This window comes from Patiria miniata, unplaced genomic scaffold, assembly GCF_015706575.1.
Source record: "Patiria miniata isolate m_02_andy unplaced genomic scaffold, ASM1570657v1 HiC_scaffold_25, whole genome shotgun sequence".
NCBI classification, from domain to species: Eukaryota; Metazoa; Echinodermata; class Asteroidea; order Valvatida; family Asterinidae; genus Patiria; species Patiria miniata.
The window spans coordinates 2,777,467-2,800,544 of NW_024037064.1; the positions used below are offsets into that span (position 1 = coordinate 2,777,467).

Genomic DNA, 23,078 nt, shown 5'->3' on the forward strand with positions numbered 1-23,078 from the left:
ACACTGAGTGATGTAATTCTATAGGCACATGTTGTCCAAGGCTTTGTGAGAAACACTTCACAAGCTTACTCGGGTGGGACTCAAACCCACGACCTCCTGCTTACTAGCGCAGGCTTCTTCTTCCTCGACCACCGAGCTTGCCGGGGTCGGCTGGCTGGTTCGAATCTGATGATTCTGATATATAGTTCAAATCTGATGTAACAGCAGGTACCGCAAGCAATATTGATTTTACACCCTCTATCCAAAATGGCATCAAATGAAAAGGTTTGCTTGAAAATCTGCTCACTGATTCTCGTTTGTCGTCTTCGTTTGTTGGCGTCCATTTTGCTTGCGTCAAGGCTTCTTCGGCTGCTGCTAAGGCGAATACGGAAGCATCACTCATTGTTCTCTGCTCCTGAAAAACGCAAATTTGAATTGATATTTTAGTTTGGATAATAAAAGGACCTGACTGCAACACGAAAGGCCTGCTAATTTCATCTACTGACCAGAAAGTAATAGTCTGAGTATCTTCCATCTTCCTGTCTCCAGTCAAACGTGTGATATATCTAGAAATGCAAATTTATGCGATGCCACGCGTCAGCCAATTGGAGTCAACATTACTACTTCATGATATCATTTCATTCCCAAATCAGGACTAAAACTGTGATTGGTCGATTCAGGTGCAGTATTTTTAAAATACATCAACCGCATCTAGAAATCTAGAATAGACATGACCTACTAAAACATAGACATGACCGTGATCAGGCGGCTCTATTATTGCCCACATATCGCGCTACATATCGCCACAGAGCGCATGACTGTAGACTTTTTTCTCCAATCCACAGCGTGTCTCAGTTTTATTTACATTTAGATAACCTGACGAGACCCCGATACGGAGAGCGCCCGCTGATTGCTCAAAATCTAGAGGTCCAGAGGCGGTTATCTTGTATCATTAATCAGCAAATTGCAAATCAGCTCACACATGATAGTTCGCAAGGGTCTATTTCATAGACAAGAAACTTAGGGCCCCATCTCAATTCATATCTGGGATGCGTTCTGGATAGGTTTAAGACATCATATTGGGTAAAAGTTGCAGGATTCTGAACAACTTCCCCGCAATCTTCCTGCAATGAAGTTATCAGTATTGGTTAGTCAAGCAGTTGCTAATGAAAAATACCACTCTTTTTAAAAATTACCGAGGAAGACACAGTCTTCGATGCTTGGAATTGTCCGACTCCATCCCCTTTAGGCACATATCCAGCTGAAAAAAAAAAAAATAACACATAACAATAAAAAATTGCCAATGAGTGGCGTACATTTTTCTTAGTCATTCTAACGAAACTGGGAATTTGGTGGTCTGTACAGTGAAGTCAGTTATGAGAGAAATTTGCTGTCGTATCGTATGCAAGGATCTCTTTTTGTGAGTTATACTGGTGGGAGAAAACACAGATTTCAAAATGCTCATTTTTTTTCCCAACCCGAATAACAGTTATCTGATTAACGGGAAGTTCAGCTCAAGGTCATGCCAACAAAAAGTGACGAGTGAGGTGCTGCATGCAATGCTCCCCACAATTAATGGGTAGGCCCTATAGTTTGCAGGATTGAATGACCACTTGGCCTTGAGAGAACTGTAAAGTTGAACCCCAAAAAAAACAAATAGAAATTCTCTGATCAGACGAATGGGCAGGCTATTCATGAACCAAGAAGACTGCTAGAGAGTGATGATGCAGTTTTTATCAGAGACCATGGAGTGAATTGGGGGATGTTCCAGTTGTTTTCTTTAGCCATAAAAAAGACATGGAAGGCTGAATATTTTAAAGGTTGGTTTCGAATATCCAGTTTCAAAAATTTAAACTGGAAAGTGCAATTCAAACTGAATTTTAAAAAATCTGGATTTTAACCCTAATCCTCCTCAATCCTCCTTAATCTTTCTGGCGGTTTTGAAGGATTTTGGAGGATTGAGGATCAATGGTGATTGAAGCACAGGAGGATTTGGAAGGATTGTGGATGACCAGTGTTTGAAGAAGTGGAGGATTTTGGAGGATTAATTGAGGATGAATGCATTTTGAGAGGCAGTACTGTCAGAGGATTTTGAAGGATTGAAGCGCTGGGTATCCTTCATTTGAACATAAAGTGCAAAATTTTTGGAGGAAAAGGGCCTACAGGGTAATACGCTTAATCCCAGGATTAGTGAGATTACTTGGTTTTGAGAACAACTGACACCCACTCCATGTTACAAATCCCTAACCCTGCTCAATCCAACAGGATCCAACTATTTGACATACCCGCTGGGTCCTGTTAGATTGAGCAGTACTAGTAAGGCCAAAAAAAAAAAATATTCGGTCTCTGGTCAGACCAAAGTTCTGGAATTGACGCGGGGACGCGGCTTTTTTTTTTTTCTTCAAGCTTGGATTGTACAGACAAGGTGTGGTACTACATGTATTTTGCTTTTTTGGTGTCCTCATGTACATTGGTGTCCTCCATAATTTGCCTTGGTGCAATTTCCCATTCCTTGGTGCTCTTTGGTAAAAAAAATTTAGGAGGTGCGGCAATAGAGGGCGCTGTTGGAGCTACCGCAGAACATTTTGGGGGAAAAAAAGATTGAAGCGCATGATTAAAATCGACGCGCGCTGACCAGAGACCGACTTATTTTTTTTTTGGCCTAAACCCTTTAAATATTCCTGTTGCAATCTGTTGGATTCAGTAGGCAACTAAAAACATTCAGAGTCGGCTTCTGTTGGATTCTGGTAAATATCACCAAGTTGGACTCTGTTGGATCCAGCAGCAAACAGAAAAATAAGGCACAGTTGGATTCAGTTGGAATGAGCATGCCAGTCGTGTTAGCGTTTCAGGTACCCAGCAACTTGGCAAGTTGGGTTGTGTGGGACTGTGTCAGATTGTGCAGGGAACTCACATGGGTAACCGTTGGACTCTGTTGGATTTAGCAGGGTGGTCCTGGGGCACTACTAGGGGGTTAGGGTAAAGTTTATTAACCCTAACCCACTAGGCCCTTTTGGCTAGGAACCATCCTCAATCCTGCAAAATCCTCCAATTGCCACCATGTAAAAATTGGATTTATCCTCAATCCTCCAAAATCATCCCATTTCTTGAATTTGTTCAGTGGAGGGGTGACCATTGCCTCAATCCTTCAAAATCCTCCTCCATTCACTGCTATGGGTTGAGTCAGTACCGATGACATTCAGAAGCAGTGCGGATGATATCCAGCATAATGCAGGGTTCCATTATGCATGACTGAACATATTAAAAAGAATGCTGGGTAGACGTACAGCCTACCTCGAGCCATTGCATTCTCCAAAATCAACTGGCACTTTTTGCCATTCATCCTCAATCCTCAAATATTCTCCAAAACTGCAATGAGGATTTTGGTGGATTGAGGAGGGTTACATGTGGGGTTAAAGGGAATGTACAACATTTGCTTTTGCTGCAATTTTCAGAAATAAATAGACAGGAGGATGTTATAGCAAATATTTTTAAACTGACTTGTTTCATGTTTTGGGTTCGGAGATGCTGGAAAATCCAAGAAAACCAACCATGTTTTTGTAGTCTGGTTCCCTGACCCCACTATAGATGAGACGGAGCAATTTATAGAGTTTAGGGAATTGTAAGGTCAGAGAATCAGTCTAGAAGGCTTGCACCCCTTCACAGGTGTGTAATCAATTGCAAAGAAAATGCGGAATAACTAAATATAAAAAATTAGGAGCACTTTTTGAAAAAAAGTCAGTTTTCTCCAACGCTGGTCGGCCGACCAGCGTTGGAAAAATACAACGTTTCTTGAAAATGTCAACACACCAGGAGCCATGATTTTACAAGACGCTTGAGACTGTCATTCCCTAACAATCCAGTAAGATATTTTGTGATAATTTGATCATTTGGTTTTTAGATGTTTACAAATGTTGTATCCTCCCTTTAAGCTGTGCCCATCTTCAGGAGAATTGGAAACGATTTTCAGTTCACAAGCTTTCGTGGTTTTCTTCTTTTTTTTTTATTTTGGCAACGGCTGCCAATCACCGAGTTCATCGATACTGACAAAAAAGCCATCATTATATTGCATTCTATTTGAACTTCAAACAAGGCCAAATCTTACCAACTTGACACGGGATCTTCTCGTAACCGGGACCTTCGACTTCCGATATTCCGCAGTTTCCATCAATAAGTTTGGGCCAAATGTGCTGCACCCCAACACCCAGAGGGCACACAACACCTGAAACATGCAAACAACTTCATTATTGAGTTTTGCTGGCCAAAGCAAAAGCAATATTTGGTCCCTGTAACTTTCTGACAAATTATAGAGTCCAGCAAATATATTTTTTTAAGAAATGTTATAAAGAGAGAATCACACAGCAAAGTCAATGGCATTTTAAAGCAGCTTTATAGGTGTTTGCATTTTGGACAACAATTTACATGTATGCAAATTGCCAAATTATGCAAAAGTTTCAATTCTGTAAGATTTGCATTAGGCCATATTACTTCCAATAATATGTTTTAAACTTCATAGAAATCCATTTTAAATAAGGGAAAAAATGCGTGTTTGGGAGGTATTAGGCCTATAACACTCTGTTTAAGACCGGTTGGAGTCTGGGGTGGGTGATAATTACCATGGAGCTATATCTCCATGTAATTACAGAGTGTTTAATACCGACCAAGCACATATTTATTCCCTTTCATAAATACCTTTTCGGTCAAAAAACAAATCTTTTCGGTCCAACCATTTTGCTCAACAATTTTACTGCATGTTTTATGAAACACCCCTCGGACTCAATATGGAATGTCCCTCTACAACTCCTTACCTTTTATGAAGATTGGCGCACGCATCGTGCGTACTGCGCGATGTCGCGCAGAATGCACCTGGGGCGTTGCGTTGTGAATTTAGGACTATAAAATACTGACTCACTGGTAGTATTGTGCATCCAATAAAATGGTTGAGGCACTGGATTTTTAGGAGTCCAAATTTCATGTGACACCATGAGCTACATGTAGCCATGTCTTTATCATCCGTTTAAGACTGGCCACGTGACGGGCTCTCAACCAATAGGAATGGGTAAGCTGTCTTAGGTATTTACAATATATGAATAAACAATAACTGGACTTTTGAATCAGATTTTTATCGCTCACAGTCACAATATAAAAGTAAATGATTTTTCCCCCCGGTCCTTCGCACTGTCCAGGCATGCACTGGGCCCTCTCAGCGATGCGACCAGACAATGTCAGATGGCCCGCCGTCACAGCATGAACAAAATAGGCCTACAGTTCCTATCCCGCTCCACACAATGCAGTAACACGGAACATGTACTGTGTGCACGCGTATAATCACTATTAACTATACAGTGTTAGTTAGGCCAACAAAAAAATAAAACTTCTGCTTCCGGTTACCCGACCGACCCTATTTTTAGGCTGCGACCCTAAAAAATTTATCGGCAATTCCAAAAAAAAAAAAAAATAATGATTGAATAAATAAAAATAAAAACCTGTTGTCTTTTCTGTCTTCACAAAATACCTCTCAACAAGCCTTTTGCATAAAAAAAAATGTTTGTATTTATTTGTTTTCTTACTTACATTCGCTACTATTTTCAAAAGAAACCTCCATTATTTTTACATATTCGCTTCGCGATATGTATAACTACTTCGCAATTCGATGTCACGGTGACTATAATCACGTGCATAAACCTCGCTCAATGCAGCGACGACTGGTTCCCGCTGTGCCGCGCAGGGGCCGATTTAGAAGACATGATGGAAATGCGGTTACTAGTCTGTGCACGGCTATGCGATTGATAGCGCTAGCATGGCTATGCATTGGGCACGTGCACTGTCAACTGGTTGGATTCGACATTGTAGAAATGCCAAGAAAACACCGATGGAGAAAGAACAATTTTGCAAGTTAATTCACAAAATTAATCTAGCTTGTCTGTGTATGTATTTTCAGTGTTCAAGAGTTCATTTTGAGATCGCACTACTCGTATTTGGAGTGATACATGCAGCATGTTTCCCGAAATTTTCGACCGTAAAACGAAGTCTGTTGGCCGTGGGCCACACATGCACAGTGCATCACATACTTCGGAGTTTTGGCCAGCTTCCCGTCTTGACTAGCGTTGTGCATATGGTGCGAACGACCTGAATTTTCCATCATTGTTTACGAATTATCGAACGCAAATATATTGACAATAATTAAGGTAGGTTTTATTCACTTTTTGTGGCCACCCATTCAATCTGCATAAAAAAAAAATGGCAAAAAAAAGAAATTTCCGACCGACCGACCCTATTTTTGAAAGGCATGTCATCGGAAGCAGAACTATTTTTGGGGGGCCTTAGTACATGCCATTACTAGTCCGAGTAACTAGGACTCTACAAACCTCATGTAAGTGCATGAAACAGTCGTCGGGTGTTACGCTTCCGCATGACGTCATGCGCCAACTAGTACCAGCGCGCTGTGCATGGTAATCGACCGCCATTCATTGTACACAAAGTTTGTTTGTGCACAAATCCAATTGCAGTCCTCACCATGCCTGCAAGGTTGTCGGTTATTCCTCTTTTTTTCACTGCAATTGTAGGCTGAATCTTTATCGTGGATCGTTTTTTACTTCGAGGACCTGTGTAATGGTTATTCCAGGCAAGGTTTGGGTGAGTTGCAGTTGCAATTAGTGTGTAACAGGGACAAAATTTTTTTTGGACCTGCCAATGCTGCTGGTTCGAGTGAAAAACTTCCTCCAGCCCTAAATGACAACCCAATGATAAAATTTAGGGCTGGGTAACTCCAGCTACCTGATTCTACTAAAATAAAAACCAACCCACACTAAACGCCTTCAAAACCCAACTAGACAAGATAAATATCGGCCAACTTTCCACCCATGCGCACTTCAAAATTTAGTGATCGACCAGCACCATATAGTCGTGTTCCCTAACATGGCGTACTTCGAAGCTTACCCAACTTTCCTTGTGTAGTGTTGCCAAATCTCTTTGTTGAGCAACCTCAAATTCATGCAGTGAAATACTGGTACTTTTACCTTTTTAATGCTTGCTATTAAACCTCTGTGAACAATTTCGGTTTCATAAAATTTAATCCGAAATGCAAAAAAGGTCGCGTCCGGAAATTGGGCACAAATTGGCGGAGTGTTCCCTAACTTGGGGCACTTGAAAAGATCTCGGAAAATTCCAAATTAACATTAAAATTACATAAGAATTTCTGTAAACTTGATAAATTCTGATAAATCATTATTATCTTTACTTACAAACCCTGCCAGATGTTTGTCAGAAAATTATTTTCTTATTTTTTCGGGGCATTTTCAAAGGGTTCACTTTGCACTTGAAAATAAAATTGCAAAATCACGCCAAAATTATTTTTTCTTTTAACTTTGTAACAGGTAAATAAACTCGCGATTTACAAACGGGAGTGTTTAGAACTTGATGAAATTTCACTTTCTGTGGAATTTCAGTTAAAACTTTTGCTCTAGCAAGGCGCTACCGGCGAAAAATCAGTGCGCCACGTATAGGGGCCGCGCCATGTTAGGGTACATCAACAATATGTGTAGCTTACACAACAGATACAGACACTACAGTCATGACAGTACTGACATCTGCACAGCTGCACACACATGAACGATTGACGCTATGTTAAACGTTCGGTAACAGGTCATCTCGTACCTTGGGCAACTCGTACCTTGGACAACTCGTACCTTCGCCAAGTCGTACCTTCAGTTAAGACAACTCGTACCATCACGCATAAGTCAAGTCGTACCGTCAGTCAGGATAATGATCCGAGGCTGAATGAAGTGGACCGTAACTCATTGAAAGTGGCTTATTTAAATAAAGGCGAATCTCTTTTTGGTATGGGCTCTCTTTCACCCCCAAAAGAGGAATTTATTTAGCGCGAAGCCGGCCGCGGCAGGTTACACGCACTGTGTGCGCGGCATGCACAGGCCCACGCGGTACGTTTGCGGTCAACCTACGGCAGCCATCCGTGCAAAGTGACACGGTTCTTGCGCCGCACAGACCGGTCAAAATATGGACGTCTGTGCACGGTGACATTGATGCAGTCTGCTGTTACATTTAGAGACTTAGGCTACGTGCAAATATTATGGAACTGATGTTTTTATCCAAGATTCACGTCTTACCATCATTTTTGCAATGAATGACCATCATTGAGATATAATGAAGAAAAAAGTGGCGTCAGGTTGCAACATTGTTCCTATTATTGATCCCTATAAATCACCTGAACTACTTTTTTCTTCATATATATTATCACCGCAAAAATGATAAGACGTGAATCTTGGACTGACAAATATTTCCAATTTTGTTAGGAAATACTAATTTTCATCCCAAACTATGTGTTTACCGCAATTTTTTTTTTTTTTTTTACAGATGAACCTGCGGGTTTCTGATGAACCATTGCGCTGCTCAAGAGATGATTGCTTGTCTGCAGTTCATCGTGAATCGATTTCATTTCAACAAGTCGAACTATGACGAAACCTCTGGCTAAACCCCCGCCCCCACAATTTGTAAATATTTCGAATAAACCAGTTGATGAATAAACCAACTCTGATTTTTTTTTTACATTTTAGACTTTCAGACTTATAGCTAGCTATAAATAAAAAATTCCCCGCCCCCCCCAAAAAAATTATGAATCCTTCTGTTAAAAAAGGTAACCCGAAGAAAAGTACCAAAAAATAATATTGAAATTTTAACAAATTCTGATGATAAAAAAAAAAAAAAAATTATTTTGCAAAATAATCGCTAAAACTTCGTGGCAGCATAAGTAATAAGTATATCTGCCAATTCATGTTACCACCAGATTTTCTGAAAATGATCACGAATAATGATTCTGAATAATCACTGACGACGTCACCACGCCAAATCCAGAACCTAAAAAGAACAAAAAAGTATATTACATTTTTGGATATGACCAAATCAAACGGTAATTATGCAGAGTATGAACAAAATTACATTTCTCCGTTAATAAAAAACAACACAAGGACCCGCCCCAAAAAAAAGACTTAAAGAAAACAAACATTCCCAATAATATTGAATGATATTGATAATGACCTCTTGTTTCCTACCTCCATGCAATAACCAAATATACAACCAAGCCTATGCCAGTAATCAGTTCACACTCAAACTAAATAATCACTTTTGATATCACCTGGTCCTTACCAAATCCAGAACCTAAAAAGAAAAGAAAGAAAATAATATGATTTAAATTTAGATAACAATTTAAATTCATAGTTTGATTAATTATGCTAGACTATGTACGAATTTGTATGCCCCGGCCCGACACGGAAAGCACGTGCAAAGCCATTGCAATATGGTTCTTTGGAACAAAAATTAAATTGCAAAACATCGTATCATGTGGGAGTCAAGGAACCATACACTAAAAGAATAAACCGTCGATGTCATCTGGTCCTTGCCAAATCCAGAACCTAAAAAGAAAAAAAAAAGTATATTAAAATTTACTTCACAAGTTATCTTACTTCTTAGTTACCGAATCAAACGAATACAGGTCAACTCGTACACGAGCCAACTCGTACGCGACCAACTCGTACGCAGGACAACTCGTACGCGGACCAACTCGTACGCGAGTCAACTCGTACGCGGGATAACTCGTACGCGGACCAACTCGTACGTGGACCAACTCGTACGCGTGAGTATAGACTAGCAGCCGTAGCACAAGGGATTTTACTGAAACCGTATGTTCGGGCGTGTACATGTAGGAAATGAGGGTCAGTCAGTTGTCCGGCACATTCTTTTTTCCTTAAGTTAAGGGGATTATTTTGTGTTACTGAGTAGTCCCAATTAGTTCATCTTTAAATCAGCTTGTTTTGCTCATAACAAAAAGGTTATGATTTGTTTTCCTGGACCCGCACTCGCACACTGTCGATGTCCGGTCCGTTCCTTGCTCACACACACCGTACGCTATACAAGATAATGCCACGTAGTGAGAATTTAAATCGTATAATGTCCGCTGCATTTGTAGACTTCCCAACATAACAATACACTGTTATAGTGGCCCCGCACTATGTGTAAATCAAATCGTTGTATATCTTGACAAATTCTCCACACTAGCTGCGTGGTTGGAAGTGCATGCCGCGGCATTGCACTACACATCGATCGCAATTAAAATGGATCATGCTTTTTTTTAATTTATCATTGAAACTTTTGAACCTGAACCTGAACATCATTGCATTTATGGAATTTAAAATTGTTGAAAATACATAAGGCTACAATCCCAGTCTTTCAGTCGTACAATCAGACCACTGTGATAAATCGTTAACTTTGGCGTGTGTTTTGGGGTAAACTTCAAGTTGGCGATCGTCCGTGTACGAGTTGGCTGGCGTACGAGTTGGTTCGCGTACGAGTTGGCCCGCGTACGAGTTGTCTGGCGTACGAGTTGGCTGGCGTACGAGTTGTCTCGCGTACGAGTTGACCAATCCGCGTACGAGTTGTCTCGCGTACGAGTTGGTTCGCGTACGAGTTGACCTGTTTCCAATCAAACGTTGAATATGCACAAGGAATGTACAACTACAAGTACATGTAATTCCATTAAAAACAGAATATCAGTGCCACGCCCGCCGCGCAGGCCGGCCGCTTCCGAGTCACCTGCATTGGTACCGCGCCCGACCGACCGCTGCTCGCGCCCTCGGAGGTCGGCTCAGCCTTCAATTTCATTGCCCTGCGCCAGGCCCAACGCGGAAAATCACGCTGCCTGGCAAAGCCATTAGATCTTGAATGTAGTTCTGTGGAATAGAAATTAACTTTGACTTGAAAAGAATCGTATCGTTTCGGAGTCAAGGAACCACACTGTGCATACTTAGTCACGCACGTACTCTACTTTTTATTCTGATGGTACTACGAGTCGTCTTAATTGAAGGTACGAGTTGTCCAAGGTACGAGTTGTCCAAGGTACGAGATGTCCAAGGTACGAGATGTCCAAGGTACGAGTTGTCCAAGGTACGAGTTGTCCAAGGTACGAGTTGCCCAAGGTGAAGGTACGAGTTGACTCGAATTTTAAGTCGAAAGCAACTTTTTACGGCAAATTACGGGCATACAAAATTCTTACCAACGCCAGTGACAACAACTCGTGTACTGCCCGTAGAATAACTTCTTCCTCTGGAAGCTTTCACAGACTTAAACAACGACAAAACTTTCCCTTTCTGCTGAACTGTCAGGAGTTTGATCCAGCAGAGCATTTTTATTTCGAAGTGGCTATCGTTACGGCACTCGTTGTTTAGCGCCCTCTACGATATTTTTTTGGTACGCACGCAGGTATATAATTATTTGTTTCCACATGTTTTATCGAGCAGTGCGCCAGCTCAGCCGATAGAGGGTAGGATTTTGCACCGCGAGGTTGCGGGTTCGGATCTCAGTTTTGCACTCGAATTTTTTTCCTTTTCTAACCTGAGGCTTTGGAGGATTTTTTTTAAAAGGGAAATAAAGTCCGAATTTCATAAAGTTCAAATTCACTTTTTTCCTTCTAATTTTATATTTTCTTGTCATGTTTTTTTTATAAAAGTTGCCAGGTTGCAGTCTACCGTAACGATAGAAAATGGGAAATGCGTTACGGCTGCCGTAACAATAGCCACTGCGTTTTTATTTACTTTCTCTCGATGGAAAAGCTGCGTGCCGCTTTATTTAGAAAATTGACTTGCGCCCTCTGCAGTTAGACATAATTAAAAGTCTCACGTTTGAGGGCGCCCTTCTCAATTAATGGTGAGTAAAAGATCGATATAGGTGCACTGAACTAATTCAAGCCCCATTGAAAACAGTGTAAAATCAACAAAGTTCACTTAATAACATGCAAGCCGACATCACTGGGGTTTCTCAAACAAAAATTAAATTATTGTCTTGTACTTCATCTTTTCATTTCTTTTCAATTTTGGGTGGATTATAGCTGACTACATTTTTAAATATTCACACCAAAACAAATCACCTCCCGAAAGTGATAGTTCCCAAGCCTGCATGTAGCCGTTTTACAAGTGGCATCCTTCCACTTTCTCAGGCAAATAGGACCCATTTTTCAACCGTAATTTTGTCAAACCTGCCCTCAGATGGAAGCCTAAAAACCAGGGAGTTGATCCATGGCTACATTTACACAATTCCACCGTTTTTAAAGCCAACTTGGTCTCCGTTTTCAAAAGAAACTGTGGGGTCACTTTTTATGCTAATCAGCTCAATCAGCTCGCGTAGAAATTCTCACTTGAATAAGTTCACTGAACCCCGATGTACAATTACTGGGGAAACAATTATCTCCAAAGCTGCAAGCCAATGCATGAGTGACGTTATGCCATGTAATTTCTGGAAGGAGTTGCATTTTTAATACAAAAATCAGGCTTTTGACCCTACATGACCCCATGCTGACCTTGCACCCCATACAATTTGGTGATGTGACATACAGTCATGCGGTTGAAAAACGAAGGCGATTTCTAAAGGTTACGTAACACTTCATTTTGAATGAAACTACATGTGGACACACATGTTCACGTTGGCGGGCGAAATTTAATCTTTGAAATTAATTTCTCCCGTTTGGAAGACCGTATCTTCATGCAACTTTCGGGGTTTACTTTCCTCATAATGATTCAAGTATGTGCTAAAAATCGTTGTGATGTGTTCAAGACTCAAACAATATCACTAAAAATAATATTCTCTCCGAGTCTCAATTTGGATTTAGACAAAATCGTTCAACTGAATTAGCGATACCGTATGTAATTAGTAAATTATGTAATGCACTTGATCAAAATAACTTCTCCATAGGCATTTTCTTGGACTTATCTAAAGCATTTGATACTTCACGATATTCTTATAAGTAAATTAGAACATTACGGAATGCGGGGAACAGCTTTGGACCTACTGAAAAGTTATGTGTGTAACAGAAAGCAGTATATGTGTCATTTAACTCTATAACTTCAACCAGCCGATTCATTACGTGCGGGGTACCTCAGGGTTCCGTATTGGGTCCTTTACTATTTCTTCTCTATATTAATGATATATGTAATACTTCAGACACTGTAACATTTTGTTTATTTGCAGATGATACAAGTTTGTTGTATACTTACGATAATGTAGATGAAGCAATTAGTAACCTAAATGTGGAACTTGAAAAAATCAGTACATGGCTTCTCGCAAATAAATTATGTATTAATGTCGTCAAGTCAAATTATATGATTTTTTGTGCCAATCAGTTTAAGTACACACAATCTGTTCCTCTGATTTTGAATAACTCAAGGCTTAATCAGGTTAAGATAACTAAATTCCTGGGTGTAACTATTGATGAAAATCTCACTTGGAAAAATCATATTGATGAAGAAGCAACAAAAATTTCAAAGAACATTGGAATAATGAACCGTTTGAAATATTACCTTCCGAGTAAGATTTTATTAACATTGTATAATTCATTTGTTTTACCATACTTAAACTACTCAATCTTGACCTGGGGTAGTTCGCCATCTAAGTGTAACAAATTACTTACTTTACAGAAACGAGCAGTTCGTATAATTTCGAATGCTGGCTATCGTGATCATTCTGCTCCATTATTTGCTAAATTAAATATATTACAATGTAATGACTTATATTACCTTAATTTAGGAAAACTAATGTATAAATGTATGCATAATTTACTTCCGTCATGTTTTAATTCTTGTTTTACCTTAGCATCTAGCGTTCATGTATATAATACTCGAAGTAGTGCTAGGGGAAATTTGTTTGTCCAATTTAACAGAACGTCAATGTCAAAAAATAGTGTTATTCACCGAGGCACTTTAAATTTGTACTGGAATAGTTTAGATGATACTCTAAAATCGTTACTTTCACTATCTGTCTTTGTCAAAAAATTTAAAAACTCATTTTCTCGAATCATATTCATAAATTGAAATTCCATTATTTTGTGTATTAATATTTAGGCCTTGTCTCACGCTTGTCCTGTCTGTCTCACGTATTGTTTTGTTTGTCCTTTGGTCGTATGTTTGTCCATAGGTAAGGGCACAAAAGCGTTCTGCTTAACCTTATACCTAAATGTTGTCATTTAATTTCACACTTTATAATTAATCACTGTGTACATATTGTTGCGTTCCCTAATAGCAGCTCGTGAAACATTTATTAGAGTCAACAATAATTCAATAAGTTGGAGGGAAACAGAGCTTTGGGGTGACAGTCACACATGTCAATACACTGATTTATTCATCTCTTCACTTTGCATAACTTTGTTAGATTTCATCAACCTATAGGGTTTCTCCTTTTGGTAGTCTTTGGTAGCGTTATAGAGATAACAGGTTGGCGTCTACAAAGTCTATACATGTAATATGTACAATGGCAAAACCATGTCAACCAATACGAACTGAGTGGGCACCGGCACGGTACGGGTTATCGACGGTCAGACCGAAGCGGGAGCGGTCCGCTACGGTGACCGGGGAGGCAACGGCAACTGGACGGGGCCAGCAAGTGTACCAGGCCGCACTACAGTTCGAACCAAAGTGTGCATGTGGCGTATCGGGTATCCAAGGTCAATCGAGGCACTATGCACCAAGGATAGTGTTTATGACAAGACCGGGCTAGCATAGCTGAACTACGGGGGAAATGGCTACGGGGAGCCGGCTGGCCACAGCGGGAGCGGTCCGCTGTGGTGACGGGGATGAACTAGCTCTGGCTGGGCTAGAACACCAGACAACCGCACAACATGTTCAAGCTAAGACTAGCAGTCCAATGGCCATTCGAAACCGCACAGCACCATTGGGACTAGTGTATTACTATTTCACCAGCTTCTACACACTCCTCGAGGGATCTAGGAGAAGGATGCTTCATAATAACACTAGTACTAGTGATTGCACTATTACTTCACCGCGCCTCAACCACCGAGGGAGGCCGATGCTTCGTAGTGACTAGAGTCGCACAACAATTGGTCATTGGTCTGTCAGAGTCGAGTTCGCCGCACATCATACGATTTACCACACAACATATAAGTTGATCGCCGCACAACTTTGGGTTTAGGGTTCGTTCGCACTACATTGGTTTCGTGGTTCGCCGCACTGCCGAAAGTGAGGAAAACCTCCGGTATTTATAGGCAGTAGAAGTATCGGGATTAAATAATGCATGATCACTGATTTAGGAATTAACCAATAGTAATCTTCCATGTCTAAGGGTCACATGTCTAGTCACATGATTTACTAAGAGTGCCTAGTGCAAGAGACTAGAAACGTGTGCATTTACATGAGGGAAAACATGGAGAGAGAAGTGTGCAAATACAGAGAGAGATGTGTGCAAATAGTGCGATCAGAGTGCAAAAGTGTTTACACAACATCTCGAGCAACCTTGATGGAGTGAGTGACAAGCTAAAAGGTTACTATGTCACAGGTTATTTACATCACAGGATGTCTTACCACGCCCAGCTACGCGACCACGCAAGGGTAACATTCCATTCCCTCGAGCTAAGTACGGGACTGGGAAACTGGACCGAGAACTCCAGTTAGTGTTCATGGGTAACGCACGGGGGAGAGAAATGCTCCGTGCCGCTGAGCAGTCTCTCGGAGATCGCCAAAGCACGCATGCTATGGGAAAAGGAACTTAGCTCGCTGGGGCGAAGGGAGGTGTGGTCAGTCGCGCACATGTACATCGCTACATGAATAATGCATACAGTAGCGCGCGTGGTATTGCATCATGCGCTGTGTGTGTTCTTATTCCTCCATGGTAAGAGACCCTGGGAATAAAAGTGCAAGTTGGCAATTTACGATAATTAGGTAACATAAATGAACAGCAAAAGACAACAATAAGATTGTGTACTTCATGGACAGAGTGAATCCAGAGGGCGCTAGATTTCCATAATCAAGCATTCTGGGTTCGTAACACTATTCCCCCTCAAGTTTTTACAACGTCCTCGTTGTAACCAAGAGGAAAACAGTAGAGTCAATACAGTTATTTGAAGGTGGCTCGTAGAAACTCCAGTTCATGAGTTCAGATCGAGGTAGAGTAGTGAACACAAAAAAACACGAATTACGCAGGGCACAGCATATAATTCGTTGAGCAAAGCCTAGAGTTCTTCTAGAGTTCGTGGTGACTGTCACTTTTTGATGTTTTGTATCTAAACTACTTGTAATAGAACTAAATTCTACGGAGACTAAAAGCTACTAATTCGGAAATACAAGAAGGAAAATAACATAAACAAAACAAGAGTACACTGTTCGAGTTCTTCGAGTGTCAGCGACATTGTCCTTGGTTAGACACACTGTGATCGCAAACACAGCTGTTGCGTCCGGATTTATGAATGGACGGTCACTGCATTGTTTACTTCCGCATTCCTGACCTTAGCGGGTTCAACAGAAAACGGACTCGTAGAGGGCTAGTTGAGATCTACGAATCTCGCTGGTGTACGCTGAGTGCGAGAACTTCGGCGGATGGGGGAAGTGTTCGTTGCAGTTTTTGTGGGGGGGAGCGTTGACTGCAACAGGTAGTTCTGGGATGTTGTTCTGGGCTGTCGAAGGAATGGACGGTGTCTCAGGCGGAGGACAGTTTAGGCGCAAAGTCTTTTGCAAGTCTGTCATCCATTTGGGAACATCATCGCTGTGGTACTGTTTCAGTCGGTCACGGTGGTCGATGGGGTGATTGGTCTAACCAATCAAGTACAACTTTCAGTCCGGGGTCTGCTCGTTGCATTGCAGCAATCTCCTCTGATGTGTAACCGTTAACCCAAGATGAGTGATGTCCAGCACTGGAACCGGTGTTAGCGACCATAGGGGCACGATCACTTGAACCATCATTTTCTTGGTCGTTTTGCTCGTCAGTAAGATTAGATAGTTCTGCACTTTGCGATCCGGCACTTGAACCGGATTCTGCATCTTTATCGGGGACACAGGGCGAGTCGCAGTTCTTTTCTTTTCTCACTGAGTCAGGGGAGTTTTTAGCACGTTTTGGTCGTGTTGCCCGAATGGCGGCGGACGTGGGGTGTCCGGGAGTTTCTCCAATAGGGATGGCTGTGTGCGTAAAACGACTATTGAACTTTCCATCGTCAAAGTCGCCGGTAAACTCACTGCACGAGCGCCAAATGAGTTTACCTAAGCTGCACACAGGAACCAGTAGGAGGGTTACCATCGTTGCCATCAGCACGAGGACTGTCGCAAAGGATACGGGCTTGACCGTGTCGGAGATGACGTCACTGCACGGGGGCGGGACATCAGTCGGCTTGGTTCGAGGGATTTGAACTTCAGCAGAGTCAGTTTTGATGGTTCGGGTTGATAGGGGGATTACGTTGTCGACTCGGAAGGACACGGTCCGCCGTGGAGCACTATGGTCGGTGCGTACTCCTTGGTGACACGCCGGTTGACGACTGGGGTGTTCCTGGCGATGGCATAGAGGGCGTGCTTGCCTTAAGCAGTGACGCTGCCCGTTGCTCTGCCTCAACAGCACGCTTTTCTGCCTTCTTAAGTTCTCGTTTCAGAGTGTCCAGCTGGTCTGCTTCATCAGGCCGCAATGATACGGAGCCGAATGACAGCTCAAGGTCATCTGCTTCTGCAGAGGCATTAAGCCTACGCGACTTACGATATTTTTTTGGCATGGTGTATACAGGGGTATGGCACCACGAAGATAACGTGTATAACCTCGGTCGAGCTGTAATGGCTGGCTAAGTCGAAGTTACTAAAGGTGTAACTCAGAGTTCAGTGTTCAAAGGTTTGAAAAAAATCAGATAAACGATTTTTCATATATCGGCGGAGTGTATCAGTCTGTATCTCACCGCTGCCACCAGTGTTGCTGTGACCGGATAGCAGTTCGTGAAACATTTATTAGAGTCAACAATAATTCAATAAGTTGGAGGGAAACAGAGCTTTGGGGTGACAGTCACACATGTCAATACACTGATTTATTCATCTCTTCACTTTGCATAACTTTGTTAGATTTCATCAACCTATAGGGTTTCTCCTTTTGGTAGTCTTTGGTAGCGTTATAGAGATAACAGGTTGGCGTCTACAAAGTCTATACATGTACTATGTACAATGGCAAAACCATGTCAACCAATACGAACTGAGTGGGCACCGGCACGGTACGGGTTATCGACGGTCAGACCGAAGCGGGAGCGGTCCGCTACGGTGACCGGGGAGGAAACGGCAACTGGACGGGGCCAGCACGTGTACCAGGCCGCACTACAGTTCGAACCAAAGTGTGCATGTGGCGTATCGGGTATACAAGGTCAATCGAGGCACTATGCACCAAGGATAGTGTTTATGACAAGACCGGGCTAGCATAGCTGAACTACGGGGGAAATGGCTACGGGGAGCCGGCTGGCCACAGCGGGAGCGGTCCGCTGTGGTGACGGGGATGAACTAGCTCTGGCTGGGCTAGAACACCAGACAACCGCACAACATGTTCAAGCTAAGACTAGCAGTCCAATGGCCATTCGAAACCGCACAGCACCATTGAGACTAGTGTATTACTATTTCACCAGCTTCTACACACTCCTCGAGGGATCTAGGAGAAGGATGCTTCATAATAACACTAGTACTAGTGATTGCACTATTACTTCACCGCGCCTCAACCACCGAGGGAGGCCGATGCTTCGTAGTGACTAGAGTCGCACAACAATTGGTCATTGGTCTGTCAGAGTCGAGTTCGCCGCACATCATACGATTTACCACACAACATATAAGTTCGCCTCACAACTTTGAATTTTGGGGTTCGTTCGCACTTCATTGGTTTCTTGGTTCGCCGCACTGCCGAAAGTTAGGAAAACCTCCGGTATTTATAGGCAGTAGAAGTATCGGGATTAAATAATGCATGATCACTGATTTAGGAATTAACCAATAGTAATCTTCCATGTCTAAGGGTCACATGACTAGTCACATGATTTACTAAGAGTGCCTAGTGCAAGAGACTAGAAACGTGTGCATTTACATGAGGGAAAACATGGAGAGAGAAGTGTGCAAATACAGAGAGAGATGTGTGCAAATAGTGCGATCAGAGTGCAAAAGTGTTTACACAACATCTCGAGCAACCTTGATGGAGTGAGTGACAAGCTAAAAGGTTACTATGTCACAGGTTATTTACATCACAGGATGTCTTACCACGCCCAGCTACGCGACCACGCAAGGGTAACATTCCATTCCCTCGAGCTAAGTACGGGACTGGGAAACTGGACCGAGAACTCCAGTTAGTGTTCATGGGTAACGCACGGGGGAGAGAAATGCTCCGTGCCGCTGAGCAGTCTCTCGGAGATCGCCAAAGCACGCATGCTATGGGGAAAGGAACTTAGCTCGCTGGGGCGAAGGGAGGTGTGGTCAGTCGCGCACATGTACATCGCTACATGAATAATGCATACAGTAGCGCGCGTGGTATTGCATCATGCGCTGTGTGTGTTCTTATTCCTCCATGGTAAGAGACCCTGGGAATAAAAGTGCAAGTTGGCAATTTACGATAATTAGGTAAAATAAATGAACAGCAAAAGACAACAATAAGATTGTGTACTTCATGGACAGAGTGAATCCAGAGGGCGCTAGATTTCCATAATCAAGCATTCTGGGTTCGTAACAATATCTATCTAATATTATACTAGTGACTTTTTGTAATGTATACATGTTTGTACATAATTGTAATGAATGACATCATTGAAATAAATGTTACTACTACTACTACTACTACTACTACTACTACTACTACTACTACTACTACTACTACTACTACTACTACTACTACTACTACTACTACTACTACTACTACTACTACTACTTTTCGTTGAAAGTGGAAAAATAGTCCAGACTACGTGTATCATTGAAAGTTGTAACACTGACGTTTGCAATAGTTGTCAATCCTTTCAAGCCTCAGGAATATTGAAAAGGTTCCTATCCATTATGGTGTGCAGTAAACATTTTGAGTATTTTAAGCCTCCTTTGCGAGTTATTAATTGATAAATATCACCTTTTTTTGCGGGCTTCCATTGGTCGATACCGAGACCCACGCCAAAACACGCCTAGTGACGCTAATGAATATGCTAATCCACAATATTGTGTGGCTTGGCCGAAATCGATCAACCGACGTATAGCGCCTAAGGTGCTTTGCTGAACAATGCAAGTGACTTGGCTCGGCAGAAATCATCGTCGAAATTTTCCATGGAGATGTTTTAAATTGTAACACTAGCGTTTGCAACAACAGATTAAGCTGAAATTCGGAATATATTTCGATGATAAAGGTAAGGTGTTCAACTACTTGTGAAATATAAATTTTGAGAAATTCCTAGAAATATATATAAATACAGAGAGTTGGGGAAGTTTTCGAGCGATTTCTTCCAGACTTGATAGTCAGCTATAACAGTAACCAGCCCAGTGACGGCGATTTTTTTTCACTGACATGAAGCTAAGAATTTCTTCTTCCGTTATAATTTAACTTTTCAATCATGCTAAGCATATTTTCCGAGAAACACAACGTTCAAAAGGCCATGTTCTAAGTACGTAATCGGATTAGTTTTGCTTAACAACGGCAGACGCTTTGCCTTAGCAACCACATGACTGTATAGTGGGGCTGCATGGATTCGTGGTTTGACAAAGAAATTGGTGAAAATATGTAGGAGGGCAAGACAATGTCATCAACGTCTGTAACTGACCGATCGACCGACCGACCGACCGCCGACCGACCGGGCCGACTGACCGACCAACCGATGTACAGTGTAATAAGTTGTAATCCGTCCCTTGAATTTCTCCATATTGATAATGTCGATCAACTTCAAGAAGAATGTTTTTCTCCGAGTCCAATTTTAAAACACATTTTTACATCGACAGTTTTGTTTCTCTAGCTTTGGGGTCCTTTTCAATGACGCTGGCTGGTTAAACGAGGATTTCTTTACTAATCATTTGCTTACATATGAAGTTTTGTTAAAAGTAAGTGAGTTACATGGGGCGTGCGCAGCAGGTTTTACTCATTACGCCGACAACCCTCTAATTAGTCCTTAAATAGTTCTGCTATCGACACTGTATTTGATTACACAAAATAGGAATTCCCCAAGTTAGCCAGAACATTTTTTTCACAATGCTAAATAAATGTAACCCCTGCAAATTAATAGCAAAGTAATCACGCGGTTTTGATCTTGTTTATTTTTGCTGTGTTTTAACAAATGTATTCAATTTAAATTAGAAATGGAAACAGAAGTTGGCCTATTTTAAGTGGAGGAGTAATTATTTTACAACCTTAATTTTGAATCATCCCCCGGGATGACTCACTTAAAACACTTTTCAGTACGGCACCGAAGGTGCATGTACCTTTCTTTTCTTTTTCTTTTTTACCTAAAACAGTTATTCCTGTAAATAGGATATCTCAGCTAGAGTGGTTATGACTTCCATTTTTAATTAAACCTTTCTTTTTAAATATCCATTTCTAATTATTTCTTATTATGTGTCACCATTTTTAGTGCAATCTGGTTCTCAAAAACCAATATGCAATTCCTGAAAATTGGGGGTTAGGTAAGAAAGGAAACACCGCAGACAAATACATACTCTAAACAAAAGCTGAAAATGATTCTGACGACTGCCAGCATAGACGCAGTTTTAACAAAACAATTATTACCACAAAATGTCACCGCAGTTTTTCCTTTATGAAATTTCGCATGAACAATAACTTCTCATACAACATTATACTCCAATTCTATGACCCTTTAAAAGCTGAAGTGTTTCTTTAAAAGATCACGTCGATAGAATGTTGATGGAATTCGTTTACTTTCTGCTTTTAATTTATTAGCAGTAAATACAAACATTGGAAACCAAGGTCAGAAACACTTAATTATGACAACACGAATTTTATGAACTGAAAAAAGAGGGAGCAATTAAGGGAGAGTAAAAAAAATTGAAACAGAGTGGTCAACAAGTCATCACATGTCAGAAATTACATTTACATTTCCCTTTCTGGAACTGAATATCTAGCGGGCATGATATAGTCAAATGCATACGCCGACACAATTAATTTTTACCGGTTATACGCTTGTGTATTTTGCTTGAAACCAGTGAGTTTTATTTCATTTCCGGCTAAAAAGGGATAAGATTTTAAACGTTGCATATCTAATATAAATATCCTCAATAAAGAATATCTATATTACAAAAAGAAAACCCAGGGTTCTAATAATTACAAAACAATTAATACAATTAATGCAATGAATAAAAAAGGGGAGACTAAAGGTCCTTTCTTGATCCGTTGTTGTAGACTTGCTTGACGGGACTTGCTTGACTTGGCGGAACTTGCTTGACTTGACGGAACTTGAAGGAACTTGACGGACTTGCTTGACTTGACGAAACTCGACTTGGAGACTTGACTCGACTTGAAGACTTTTACTCTCAATGCATGAATACATGCCCCTTCTGCACTGGCTGCCATGCAGTTGATGAAGTAAAGGGGGCTCACATATCCCTTTTCGGGCACGTCGATGACTCCGGTTTTAAGAAAAAAGGAAAATTTCCGGATGCATAATATATACCGCCCTCATTGTTTTAAAGGCCGGAGGTACATTCGAACCCTCCTACCCCCTCCCTAACACATCTATCCCCCTGCCCCCAACCCCCCTTTTCGAAAAAAAAAATCACTGACAATTAATAGATTTTAAAACATAATATGTCTATACAAACAAATGGACATTGGAAAATTGCAAACATATTGAAAAGTTTAGGGCCCAACTGAATACGCAAAAGATCAATGTGCGAGTGAGACAGCTCCACAGCTTGCCCACTTGACCAAGCGATTTGCATATCACATGCAACACGCTGGCCACGTGCACTCACACAACTGACCTCTGCAAGAAATCCAGTCATTGGGGGAAAACTTTGACGAAAAATGATCAGTGGTTTCTTATCCAATGAAATCGAGTCTTATATGAATGGAAAGAGAACTTCATCCTCTTTACAAAACCGTATACCCCCAGTGTGCTCTGACATTGGGTTCTCGATAAACAACCAAAGGCCTGTCACAAACGGTCATTTTCTGTTCTGCTCCACAGGCAATTGCCTCATACCCCACATTTTCAATAAAAACATGATCAGTGGTTTTTTTGTCTTTCCAAGCCAAACATAAATAAATTTAAAGCCAGAAGAACGAAATTTCATAATATGCAACCCCCAGATTTGTGCGACCGTCCGTTCTGAAGATAC

The 23,078-nt window shown here is 41.4% G+C and overlaps 1 protein-coding gene across 1 annotated transcript in view; it reads right to left on the reverse strand.

The window, feature by feature from the left end:
- LOC119732805 (3-oxoacyl-[acyl-carrier-protein] synthase, mitochondrial-like) overlaps positions 1-17,521 on the reverse strand; it is a 119,408-nt gene extending 101,887 nt beyond the window's left edge. Inside the window, exons 1-6 of the mRNA XM_038206408.1 lie at positions 17,269-17,521; positions 16,583-17,168; positions 9,142-9,153; positions 4,085-4,218; positions 1,176-1,240; positions 287-394 (exon numbers count right to left, since the gene is read on the reverse strand). Coding sequence (XP_038062336.1) covers positions 287-394; positions 1,176-1,240; positions 4,085-4,218; positions 9,142-9,153; positions 16,583-17,168; positions 17,269-17,521 — 1,158 coding nt within the window. The remainder of the gene's footprint in view (positions 1-286; positions 395-1,175; positions 1,241-4,084; positions 4,219-9,141; positions 9,154-16,582; positions 17,169-17,268) is intronic.
- Between the last annotated feature and the right edge of the window lie 5,557 nt (positions 17,522-23,078).